The following is a 13,025-nucleotide window of genomic DNA, read 5'->3' on the forward strand; positions in this document are numbered from 1 at the left end:
GAATGTTTAGGCACAATATTTTTGTTTAGATACGATGAGAGGACTCTTAAAGGACACGTTCACAATGTTTCAAGCATGTCTTAAAACAACAGTCAGGTGTCCATATGAACAGTGAACAGTGCCGTCACACATTGGATATTTACATTTTTAACAGTTGGAATGATTTATTCCCTCCTCAAGGTAAAATGTACAAAAATGGTTTAAGTTTCAGCATTCTTGTAAGAATACTACCAGTATTTTCTTTGTAAATAGCATAGTGCAAATTTATTAATAACCAAAGCAACTTTTTTACTAGTAGCTCTTTATCAACATAAAACTAAACTGAAAAAAAAGAAAATCTTGATGGTAATGTGCTAAGTATAAAAAGTAGGTGTGAACTTAGTAGTATTAACTTTCTTTTAACTCTCACGTTTATTTTAGATTCAAACAGGGAATTGTTATCAGTCAGTGTTTGGAGGCAAATTAAATTCCACGTGTGGCGCTCACAGCATTAAAAAAGGTCATTAAAAAAAAAAAATGAAACACCTCTCTGCAGCTTTGGTGTCCTTCTTATGCTGGATGATCTACAAGTTTTTAAAGGGACCATTTCTTCAATAGAAAGTAGATCCACTGTAAATTGTAAAGCATTTTCAAAATGAGTCATTTGGGTGAAATGACGCTTTTAATGATGCATGTTTTGCCCTCTGACATTTAATGTGTGTGCAAAACTGTACAATTTGGGAGTCAGAAATGATTGAGTTCATATTGCAATCCATTTTTCAGCCCCACAATACAAAGTGTCACATTTTTGCATATCAATTATATTTTGCCACCAATGGTGGAAGAAGTACTTAAATACTTAACTAAACTAAATGAAACAATACTACACAGTAAAAAGACTGTAACAAGTCAAAGTCTAGACTTCTAGATCTTACTTTGCTAAAAGCATTGTCAGGTAAACAGTAAAAGCAGCACTTTAATGTTGTAGCTGTTGGAGGTGGAACTGTTGATAAACTGTGTTAATTTCCAACATGAATATTTTATAAGCTCATCTAAACTAATTGGTATGTAAAATCATCATTGTTAAATAGTAATTACAATTGTCACATACATGTAGTGGAGTAGAAGTATAGTAAGTATCATAAATTAGAAATATTCTAGTAGTGTACAAGCACCTCAGAATTGTACTGAAGCCCAGCACCTGAGTAACTGTACTGTGTTATATTCCACAATATATAGATGTACCACTAGTGGAATAATGACTTCTATATTTCATTATGAGTAGTCATTTACAATGTGTTAAAATGCTGTTAGTGTTGTCTAAGTTCCCATTGACCACCACTAGAGGTTACTAAAGGACAGGAACACACACACAACCACACTATAGTTGAAACAATTTTATTTCATGAAAATATCAACCATTGGCACTTAATTTACTATAGTAAAATCAACCTTTAAAACCTTTTGAATCTGGTAAAAATGGAACAAAACCAGTCAGGAATGTGGCCAATACCACATGGTAATAAATGGTTCCATTACAGCAGAAACTCCAGCATTACCTTTACATTTGTCATTTTATTCTGTCTGTATTTTATCAGCTTTGCCTGTAAACTTATTATAGTATGGTCCTTCCAGATAAACCATGTTTTCTCTGTTAAATATTTGTAAGAATATCTCAACAGGCAGGGGGTTTATGGATGTTAAGTTGTCTCTTTTCAAAGCAAAGTCATTGTATTGGACAACTGACTGTATGGAAGCTCATTTCTGCCAGGAAAAAAAAAGACAAAAATAAAATACTAATGGTAAATTAAAATTATGACTGAAGTAAAAATGAGTCAAATTTTTGAACTAATAATAAATCTTGGCATCGTGTCTCATGATTTTATTAATAACTTTTTCTTTTCCTGGAGGAAATGGGCCTCTTATACACCTTCTTTTAGTGCTCTGACTTAACATTTTGGTGTATCTCCTACTTTAAGCAGCTCCAAGAACATTTGCACATGTACTTTCACCTCATCTGGAAGTCGAATGTAAAGGATAACGTTGAACAGTTCAGTGTGTATCTTTGTGCATTTACCGCCATCTCCCACAGTTTACATACACACATGCAGTCTGACCTCTGACCTTTTGCTTTTCTGAAAGAGTATGAATTCTTGGGAAATACACTTGAGTTTAATGAGTGTGTCCAGTCCTGAAAGTGCTAGTTAGCTCAGTCAAATCAGCATGTTATATAACTGATGATGATAACAATTGGTTTCAAGGAGGACAGATTAAAAATTGAGTATGTTACTATTGGTGATAAGTACCAGTTGAAGAAAATATCCAGACTAAAATGATCAATGTGAAGGTTTTAGTGTCAACCCTGCGATATCTGCTGCTGTAACAGAACCAGAACACACACACACACACACACACACACACTCAAGCAGCTAAATTACACAACCATAAAAAAATAAACATTCTTCAAAATGTACAGCGTAAAAGCAAGGCCCAGGGGTTGACGAGACTTCATTTCACACAAGGCTCATTAGTTTCTGCATCAGCCAGACATTTCAATGAAGTGCTTTGATTTTCCAGTGTGTACTTTCACTTCTCTCTCTCCTCAAATGACATGCACATCCCCGACATACTGTATGTACAGAGAGCTGTTCACAGCTGAATATAAAATCAACAACATTTTTGACGAAAATCTAAACTTTTTAAGCAGTTAATGGTGTTTGTGTGGCAGGAATTTTTTCTCATTTTATGGCTCCAAAAGCTGATGACCCACAATTAAATATGTTTCCAAGAAAACAAAAGCAAAGTCTTCATGTCACTCCTGTCCCATGGCTGCTGAACTTCTGTAGTCTTGTCATTTATAATCTGCTGATATTAGCCTCTCCTGATTTTTACCATTTTTGTGTAGCCAAAATTACATTCTAGCTTTAATTTGTTTTGCTGCTTGTTCACATGCACTGGCAACAGAGCCAATGAGGCACCGCTTATGTAACTAACAGATGGAGAGAAGACTGAAGTGTAGCCAGTGACGTACAGGGTGCATATGTAGAATTCAAGCCATCTTTGGTTTGAGAGGGTTAAAGAAATTCTTTGAGGGAATTATGAGGAAAATATGCAAATACAGCTGCAGTTCAGGATGTTGAGATTTCAGAGCAGTCGGTGTGGCTGCGTCATGTTTGAGCTCTGTTAAGAGGAGAGGATGATTACCACATGAGCAGACATACGGGAAAACAACATTTCTAATTGGAATTTCATGTGCAAAACAATCTGCACCAGATTTTTTTTAAAAAAAAGTTTGGTTGTGACAACACTCAACACAATCTTCCTGGATTTTCGCCATGTGACTCGTCTCTGTTCCATTATTGACTGGGCGAAGATGGCGACTGCCCCGGGCCCCTAAAGGCTCCAGGTTCACTGTGTGTGCGATTCCTAATTTCATATTTGTATGGAGACCAAACTATAACTTGTGGAACCTGGGGGGTGGTTTGGGGTCAGGGCCCCCCCCCCCAGCAGGAGAATTTGATGGAAGTGAATGGAAGCAAAAGATGTTTTTGGAAATGACTCATTCCATTGTTGACAGAAGCAGCTTCTCTTAAAGACACAGACACAAAAAAATTAAATATCAAGTGAAAACCAATGTAAAATCAAAGAGAAGTGACGTACATTTCTGCTGTCAACAGCTAGCTTGAAGTCATTACTAAGCAGATGCTAATACAGAAACAGCATCACTTGTGAGCTTATTCAAAGGATGACATGTACATTTTGTCTGTATATGCATGTTGGAGATACATATACACAATACCAATTCAAAAACAAGTAAAAGCAGTCACTGAGGACTGTGGGAATTTGATGAGCTCATAAAAACTACAAGGGAGCACACTTCTATTGAACCAGCTGATGCACATTTAGTGCAGAAAAAACAACAGCTTTTCATATTTGGTCATAAAGATTGAAAGCTACAAAGACCTGGACACAATTTAGAATATATATACAAATCAGTTCACTGTCACAAAAAGACACACACCTGTAAAAGATCATTCAAAGAGTGAAAAGAAAAGATGAAAAGCTCCTCTCAGTTTTTTGGGGGGGTTTGTTTAGTAATCGGACCGTCTTCGTTCCCTGTGTTCAAAGATCTGCTGCATTCACTCTCAGCAAACAAACCCAGAGGATGAGCAGAGAGACTGTGAGGACATTCTCTATGCTGTGTTTGCAGGGCTTTGACCAGGACTAAACTAAATACAAACACTGAAGACAGTAAGTTAGAAGGGAAGATGTTGTAGGTGTAGCTAATTTGGAAATTAATAATAACATACAGGCAGTCCGACTTGAATTCATTTCGACAAAAAAATATAGAACAGAAGAGCAAAAGGAGCAGCAAGAGACAAAGAGTGTTAAAGAAAGACAGCCCTGAAGATAAACACCACTTTGGAAGTTAGAAAATAGAAATTAAGGCCTCAAGGGAAAAAAAGCCAGAATCTTGCATATTACCATCATCTTCCTGTCAGCCCACCTGCTGCTGTCTCTCTGACAGTCAAACAGACTCAAACACACACATACACACACAGCTCCTGAGAGAAGTTAGTGTCAGAGGGAGAACTCCATCCTGCTGCTAACCTGTAACTCCTGCCAACAGAGGAGCATCCTGCTGCCTTCACATCATACAGGAATCACTATTTCATCAGGTTTGTTTACTGTAAGGGCTTCTCTTGACTTTGGAATAAATAAGGAATGCACTGCCAAACCCTGAAAGGAGTACTGGCAATGTGAACGCTCAAGGTTAGTGTTCAGTTTAAAAAAAAACAACTCTTCTGTAGTGTGTGGTTGCCATATGATGTGAATGCAACATTATGCTGTCCTATGGTGGACCTCATACAGAAGGCTCAGCAGCAAGTCAGAAGGTGTAGCGCTGCATAGTTCACCTTCAGTTTTACACTGCTCTGCTCTTTCTCAAAACAGCTGATTAAAATTATTCTGGTCCTGGTCCATCAGCAGGTAGTGAGATCATGTCTCGGGCCAGATTGGTCTCCATGTGTCCTGGGATTTGCCAGGGTCGAGTGTTAAACTCAGGTCCCGTCGAGAGAAGGTACGACTGGTGTCAGGTCCAGCCAGGCAGGCAGGCAGGCCTCAGCGCTGCTAGAGGGTGGCGAGTACCCTGAGGAAGGAGATGATGAGGACACAGAAGGACTGTCCCACACCGAAAACAAGCGCCTCCAGAGAGATCATCCTCTTCCCTGCTGCCTTGTACACACCGGCTATGGCTGCACCTTACAAACACACACACAAAAAACAAACATGTAGGTGTTTACCAGCTGACCTACTGTCTGATAAGCCAGCAATGTCTTGTAAGTCATATGTTTACTGAACTGTAAATTATCTGTCATTATTTTTGAAAGCATTCTCACTTTACTTTGCACAATACTGTACATATCTAATGAACATGCTATATCTCATGCTGTTTTATATAGTTCTAGATTTATTTTCACTATGTATTCTGAGCACAACATTTTCCAGGATGAATTCAAGTTTTATCTCATCTCATTTTCACATTGCAGCTCGACTATGCACGGGGCAGCTGTGTGATTGGGACATCTCTATCATAATCCAAGCAGACACACATACACACACACACACACACGTAGGCAGAGGACTTACTGGTGAGGACTCCTCCGCATACTGGCCCGACGATGCCCATGAGGAGGATGGCGATGGGCATGAAACGGGCCATCTTGTGCTGTCGTAGTGTGGCGAGGGACAGCAGAGCTGCAGGCAGGTGGAAGACCAGAGAGGAGACCGCTGCCCACAGGAACACCCCATACCACATCTCTGGACAAAACACACCAAACATACAACCACATATCAATTGATGCCAATCAAAGTGCAGATCGTTCACAGTTCCATAGTGCACTGGGGCCATTAATTTGGATACTTCACTCATTATTCATCTATCTAAATGCTATCCTAGCTGTCTGGCTCTGTTCCCTTTATTTCCTCTACAGAGAACAAAAGTGTTGCAAGTTACAGCAGATCATATACACTTCAGTGGCTATTTCATCTACAAGTGGTTGACAAATGAAAGGAAAAGCTGAATTATTGTTGAGTATAAAAATGATGTGAATCATATGCTGTGGTCTTCAGTAACCAGATCTCAGATCCTAACTTAACAGCTATGGGTGATCTTCCCCACTGTGTTTTGGAAGAATGCTGCTCATCCCTCTAATAAAGGCTCACACACTTGAAGAATCTATAACAAGGAGACCTGAAGCTCCTCTGGAGTCTTGTGGAGGAACAACTAGAATTTTGCACTCCAGTCACACAGCACAGTCCCAGAGCGAGCCCAAGCCCCCAAACTTTATCTTAAGAGTCCTCAACAAGTCATAATATGTTCTTGATCACATCAATATCCACACCAACACAGAGACAATTGGTAGGTGAAATTAACATTAATCATGAATGATTCATAATATTTAGTTAGTAATACATAAATAGTCTTGACTGAGATAATTTAGTACAACAAAAGTCAAGGACAAGTAATCCACACCTCTGTTGGGTACAAAGGGACTTGTGTTGGACCCCTGGGTAAGACCTCTGTCTGTCATTTATGACATTTTATGACATTATATATGTGAATACATCAGTTAATATTATATGTATATATATAACATTATATGTTTGTTCAATTCACTGAGCTAGAACAGTAAAAAAAAAAAAAAAAAATACTGAAGAGTAATGCAGCCTTAAAGGTTAAGTTCACAATTTTTCAAGTGTCTGGAAGCAACAGTCAAGTGTCCATATGAACAGTGAAAGAGGTTTTCCTCACTGTAATCATTCCTCCTATTCATACTGGCTATTAAAAGATCTCCTTGAAATGTGCTTTCAATGTAAGCAATGGAGTCAGTCAGCAGAGCTCTGAAGCTCTGCCCTGCCCCTGCACAGAGTGGAGCAGCTCACTGATTGCTGGTTTATTCGAAGTTTATTAATATTAAATATATCGTGTGTTCAGATTGCACCAAATTTGACACGGCACTCCCTTGGGTCCCCAGCCACACATCCGCCAAGTGTGGGGTTGATCAGATAAACAGTTAAAGAGAAATGCAAAGGACATACAGACATACATACATATATACATACAGACAGACATACATACAAAGCTTCCTTCCTTACTTTAGTTGAGAGATGATATAGCTACTTGTACAGAGTGGGCCTAATAAAAATAGCAATTTTAAACTACCAATCATATAAAATACAATAATCATAATAATAATAATAATAAAATAAAAATACAAAAATAGGATTGATGTAGCAAACTACGTTTGCCATGTTGCTGTAGTTTAGCCTGCTACATTCTCTGGGGGAAAGTGAAGCTCAGTGTAGGGGAGCTTCATTTAATGTAGTTTAGCTCGCTACACTTTGAAAGTAGCTTACCCAACTCTGTATACACCAAACACACACAACAACAACTTATCTGTAAAGTTATGTTAATCCCTTCCACTAACGCGGCTTCTACGCATTCAATGCTATGACAAAGGAGAGCTTAAGTTCAACACAATTGACATCACATGCTCTTACTTTAACACACTAATTACACTAAGATACATAGGAAAATACCCACCTAAGCTAGCTAAGAAAAATGCTATGGATTCTTATTTTCATTACACAATTTTACCACTTTTGGAATTGTTTATTTATTCGACCTATTTTCTAATTGGAAATAGCAGCATACGTGTGTTAACCATCGCAGTCTGACGATTAAAAACAACCGTTGTGATGAAGCAGGAAGTTAGCTAGCTTAACGAATGTACCTCAACATTGCTAACGCCTACAAACTAGCGTCCAACAGCTACAGGGATCAAATGTCACAGGAATTGCGCACAATCAACGTTAATGAAAAAGAAACAATGAACTATTGGTATCATGTTGAGCCCTGTGTACAGTATTAGCTATAAGACAGCCTGTACCTGAGAAGTCGCTGAGCGAGGTGTCGTTGCCTCGGTGTGTGCCGTTTTTTCTCGGCACTAAATTCAACCCGAGTATTTGCTGGACGAAGCCGATCTCACTATATCTGTCCTGCATGTCTCACGTCGACAGTCGACACTGCAGGAGTGAAGGACGGAGAGCAGACGTGACACCATGAGAGGCGGTGAAGGATTCAGTGAGACGCGATCTGGTCGCAACACTAGCTAGCATCAAGCTAGCTTAGCTAACGTTAGCTGTCAACAGAAGTGGTTGTCACGTATTTTATTCCCTGAAGCTGGTCTGTCAGGCAGTAGCCCTTCCGGCTGCGCACAAATACATGAGACGTTGGAAACGACGCTGAATATTAAATATTAAACTCTGTACACAATTGAGGATGAAGATTAATGTTGAGGTTGAGTTAAAGGATGTTTGGGAGAACTGCATATGCGGTGGGCTGCCTGAAAGACTAAACCCAGGGATCATTCTAATCGTTTATACAAGTGCATTTGAGATGCCGCTCTCTGTGTAGGACAAACGTAGGCTAGAAAGGTCATTATTTAGCCTGGGTGTACAACTGTTTGTGTTTTGTACAAATCTGTATGTTTTGTGCGGGGATGAGAACATCTTTGCCCTGGGCGAAACCAACGCTTAAATCCAGTGTTTCCACAAACTGCGCCCAGCTTTTCAGAAAGAGAACTACAAACATGGCCCCAGAGAGCCATGTTTCCATTCAATTCAACAGGATATGGAAAATAGATGCTTGAAAATTGATCAGTGAATATCATGTCTGCTTGTATTCTGGTCAAAGTTACATAATTCTTTTGGTGGTGCAAAATGCATTTGTCAAGAGTGTTACCAGGCAGTTATTACAGTATGAAATTATAATAGTTTGTGACAATCCAAGTCTCTAAGGATAGTTGATACAGTAGTAAAATAAAATCAGTGGCTGCTTGGAAGGAAAACATACAAACACTCTACACTTTAAGTTTGTAGAGTGCCATCCCAAAATGAGTCATGTTTTTTCTATACATACCATATTGGTATTTAATCAAATGATATATGTATTGGTTTTATTGAACTGTGGTGCTCTCTATAGGTTCAGATCAGTGTGAATGATACCTGGGCAGGTGCATACAGTTGTGGAAATGGGCAAAGTGTTCCAATAATTTTCTCTGATTGATACTTTCATATTTTTCTTTAGTATCACTCACAGAGGAAGAGGTTTAGTGGTATTGAACATTCATAGCAAAATGCTGTAAATAGAATATGCCAGAACACAATGGATAGCTTTTAAAGTAATGATGGACTTTTGCTCTGATCAATGTCACAGTTTGTTCTTGTTGGAGTTCAGACATACTTTTTGTCTGTTTTCATGTAAAATTCATGCCCCAGCTTTCGTTTCGGCTCAGCCTACATCCTACATTACCTTTGTTCAGAAAGGGAAAGAACTTAAATATTTCTGACCTGTTCCAGGTTTTCCATGGCTGCCAGAATCTTGTAGCAGTGTTTGACGACATCCTTGTTCTTGAACATTAAACTTCATAAGTTCCCAGCAGCTCAAGTTTTCACAAACTCACATCATATTAATGGTTAGGCTGGTTTCCAGTCCAGAGAGAGATATGGTAACAGCTGGGATCTACTATGTAATGCAATGTGTCACACTGACATGTGAATACAGATTCCAGGGAAAATGTTATCCCATGAAGGAAAATTATTAAAACCATTAACATGTAATTGTATAGAGATTACTTGATTTTTACTGTTTGGAAATTAGCTTTTGAAGTTCAATAATGAGAATATTCAAGATACAATCCCCAAAGAAACCTCTGGTTGGATTTTGCACCAGGCCTCCTAAAACCTCCCATGACAGACAAACCCAATAATTCATCTGCAAGACCACTTTGCTTCAGAAATTAAGATGAAATTTAATTAACAATCTGACAAAAAACGTGGGGGTTAAATTGTACTATAATCTGTATATAGCTTATTCCCTTTCCAATGCTGGTACAGAAAACTCGGAGTAACAAACCCATAAGAAAAACAAAACCTGTAGCACCTGCATGCTGATAATTCACCCCCACAGTCTCTTCACACAACAAAGGACAGCCACTGCTTTCAGGGCAAGTTATCAAACTAGTGGAAATGTGGTTGGTAACGTGATGAAGATCATCTCAATGAAACACCACCTTTAGAAATGCTACAGGTTAGGATGAAGATTAAGGTGTTTGTGTCCTTAGGAAGGATATATCTGCAGGCTCAGTGTTGTGGAACCAATCCCAACCATTTGTTACCAAGTTGAAAAATGTCACATTGGGTGAGGCGGAAAGTAAGGTGCTCCGTGGAAAGAAAGGAGGGGAAAAAAAGCCCAGGCTGCTGACAAGCTGCAGAAGACTGTGCAGTCCAAAATAATATCATTCACATCCCAGCTGCAGGTAGATGCATTGATGATTGGTTTATTTAGGGCTCAGTGCCACAGTTACCTAATGTGGAGCGATATAATGTATATAGCCAATGTAACCAATGTTCATTTTTGCACAGTAGACAAACAATTGGCCCATCCTAACAGTTGGTCCTTTATAATGTTAAAAAAATAGAGAAGAGCCAGTTATGTTTCTCAAGGACTAGTAAGACCAACCCAGAGCTAAAAGTCTATATAATAGACTATATATAATCTATACATTATATAAGGGCAACTACATCTGAAGACACCTGTGGCAGGTTTTGGCTGTGAACAATTTAAGGTACCCTGTAGAGTTTTTGACCACTAATAGTACAATGTTTTTATGAGTGGGTCCCCGTTTTGTTTGTTATTGTGCATATGCATGCACGCGGGTGAGCTGATACTCGTTCCTGCCAATAGTCCGACACCCTCCCACTGATCTGCAGGTGGCAGTAACACGCCAATAAATGCAGCCGAAACACCGAAGCCGGAAAGAAGAAAACTGCTAGCAAATAAATATGGATGTAAAATTAAACAATGCAGATTTCAACAGGATACTGGCCTTTTCAAATGTTTTATGGAGGAAGCAAATGCATTAACAAGGATACAGACAATGCGTTTTAGCGAGAAACACTGAATGTAAAAAGAAAACTCCACAGGGAACCTTTAAAAACAGCCAAGTTTGAAATTTCAACTTTTGAAAGTCAATCCATGCCTCATGAAGGCAGTGTTTAAAGTAGCAGCAGTGATTCAAATTTAAAAACTAGCTGCTTTCAGACTGACAATAGCACAACAAAGAAAAAAAAACTGCATTGGTATGGCTGGGGTGCTGAAACTTGGGGCGCACAAAAAAAAAAAGGCAAAGTACACACAGCGACCTCTGATTGAACTTCACAAAATAGTTGAAGTTTACCAGAATAAAATGCATTGTGATCTGGCAGTCTAGCCAATCAAGTTGGTGCCAGTTCACATTCCTGGTAATTACTTTTCATAACACTATACGACAGCATTGTACACTGCTGTGCATCTGATAGGCCTTCAAACTCATGGATCAATCACTTCAACTGAACTTCCTGGATCTAGTTTCATGTTTTCAGTGGTACCTGTAGCAACATGCCCCCACCAACACAGCCCCCTGGACTTTCTTAACGCTGTGCTATTTAGTCTGACCTTTTCACCACTTTCCACATCCATAACTTGGAACTAGTTGTCTTCAGACATGCAGTTTTTACACCTGGCTCTACTTGGCTGGACACTGGCTGATCTTGCAGAGAGTAAAGGATGCTTTCACTTACCAGCAATACTTCTAATTTTCTAAATGTATTTTTGATTTCATTTCACGTTCCTGCTTGAAGTTTTATCGGTAGCGAGCCCTTTCCTTTCCCTACTAATTTCCCTAAAATGTTGTAGCAAGTTAAAATCTGAATTCTGCACACTGTCTATACGACTCAACCTGTGATGGGATTTACTAAGTGTGACATGATCTAAAGGGAGACCCCAAAGTTGAGGACCACTTTTGTAAAAAAGCACTTGGGATTTTTAAAAAAAAAAAGGAGTTTGGGGGGGCCGAAGAAGAGGACTGTGGTTCTGACGAAGTTGAGCTGGGACTAAAAACACAAGCTCAGATTACATTTACAGCTCGCAGTTTAGGCTGTGGTGACATCTCTCATGCTTAGCCTTCTAGCTGTGAGGTATGAACCCAGTTAGCATGAACGCAGTCTGCTAGAAGGAGAGAGAACATGTTGGTATGGCTCTTTAGTAACAAAACATAACCATCATCTTGCTTCCATAATAAATAAAAAATTATACCAAAAGGCTTGTCAAATCTTAATCAAAGCAGAAGAATACAAGAGAGAAACATTTACAAATAATACCTGCAGCAAAATAAAACTTTGAGTGAAGTTTTTAAAATGTGTTTCAATTCATAGGAGCAGCTTTGCTCAGAGACACAGACCAATGGTGGGTGAGACTTTTAAATAGAGCAACTGTTGTATTAAGTGTCAGACTGTTATGCAGGATAACAGATCCAGCCATTAACAACAGTTTAGTGGTTGGTTGGGTCACCAATCTGCTATTCCTGCTTCTGTGGCAATTCATCTTATGTTTCTGTATACATTTTTCTTTTTATAAAATATTTTATTCATACAATCATTTCTTTAACTATAGCAACATTACTATTTAATTTTGAGTGGCAAGATATCAGTCGCACATCACCTCATAAGAACAATAGTATATAAACAAATGCAGAAAAAAAATTATTCTGTATCCATTTGAGTATGTCTCTCATTTTGCTTTTCAGTTCATCTTCTGTCTGTACACCTGTCTCTCTCTCTGTCTGTCTGTCTGACTGTCAGTGATGAGCCGATGGGAGTATTGCTGGTCCTGGTGGGGGCGTGTGATTGGTACAGCTCTGAGCAGTGGCCTCCGCTGATTGACCAGGAGGAAGGCCCTGCATGGCAGAACAGGCTGGCCATTGGCTGACACTAGGCAACCCTCACGCCGGCCCATTTACAGTTGGTTCTGAGGACACGGCACTCTGGTCCAATCTGGGAAGAAACATAAAGATGGAGAGGTGGATCATTTAAAGATGAGGGAGAGAAAGAAAGGAAACGTGTCTACTGCAGAATACTAAAGCAATGAAGAAGTTATTATAAAC

General features: G+C 39.1%; 2 protein-coding genes across 5 annotated transcripts in view; both read right to left on the bottom strand.

Moving 5' to 3' along the window:
- Positions 1 to 1,361: 1,361 nt before the first annotated feature.
- Positions 1,362 to 8,238, bottom strand: tmem170a (transmembrane protein 170A). The gene is made up of 3 exons (XM_044357091.1): positions 7,932 to 8,238; positions 5,629 to 5,799; positions 1,362 to 5,240 (listed from the first exon to the last, which is right to left on the bottom strand). Exons 1-3 carry the CDS (start codon positions 8,044 to 8,046, stop codon positions 5,110 to 5,112), a joined length of 417 nt encoding a protein of 138 aa, XP_044213026.1. The 5' UTR covers positions 8,047 to 8,238; the 3' UTR covers positions 1,362 to 5,109.
- Positions 8,239 to 10,358: 2,120 nt separating this feature from the next.
- Positions 10,359 to 13,025, bottom strand: part of ppp6r3 (protein phosphatase 6, regulatory subunit 3) — a 34,104-nt gene continuing 31,437 nt past the window's right edge. For all 4 annotated transcript variants that reach the window (XM_044357524.1, XM_044357523.1, XM_044357522.1 and 1 more), the window contains exon 25: positions 10,359 to 12,915. In XM_044357524.1, coding sequence (XP_044213459.1) covers positions 12,864 to 12,915 — 52 coding nt within the window. In that variant the 3' untranslated portion in view covers positions 10,359 to 12,863. The remainder of the gene's footprint in view (positions 12,916 to 13,025) is intronic.

Source organism: Thunnus albacares, chromosome 7, assembly GCF_914725855.1.
Source record: "Thunnus albacares chromosome 7, fThuAlb1.1, whole genome shotgun sequence".
Classification (NCBI taxonomy): domain Eukaryota; kingdom Metazoa; phylum Chordata; class Actinopteri; order Scombriformes; family Scombridae; genus Thunnus; species Thunnus albacares.

Bases quoted from the DNA above. Each gene is read 5' to 3' on its own strand.
- tmem170a (XM_044357091.1), bottom strand. From the start codon at position 8,046: ATGCAGGACAGATATAGTGAGATCGGCTTCGTCCAGCAAATACTCGGG. The intron at 5,800-7,931 runs GTACAGGCTGTC...TGTTTTGTCCAG, and splicing joins CTCGCTCAGCGACTTCTCAG to AGATGTGGTATGGGGTGTTC. The intron at 5,241-5,628 runs GTAAGTCCTCTG...TGTGTTTGTAAG, and splicing joins ATGCGGAGGAGTCCTCACCA to GTGCAGCCATAGCCGGTGTG.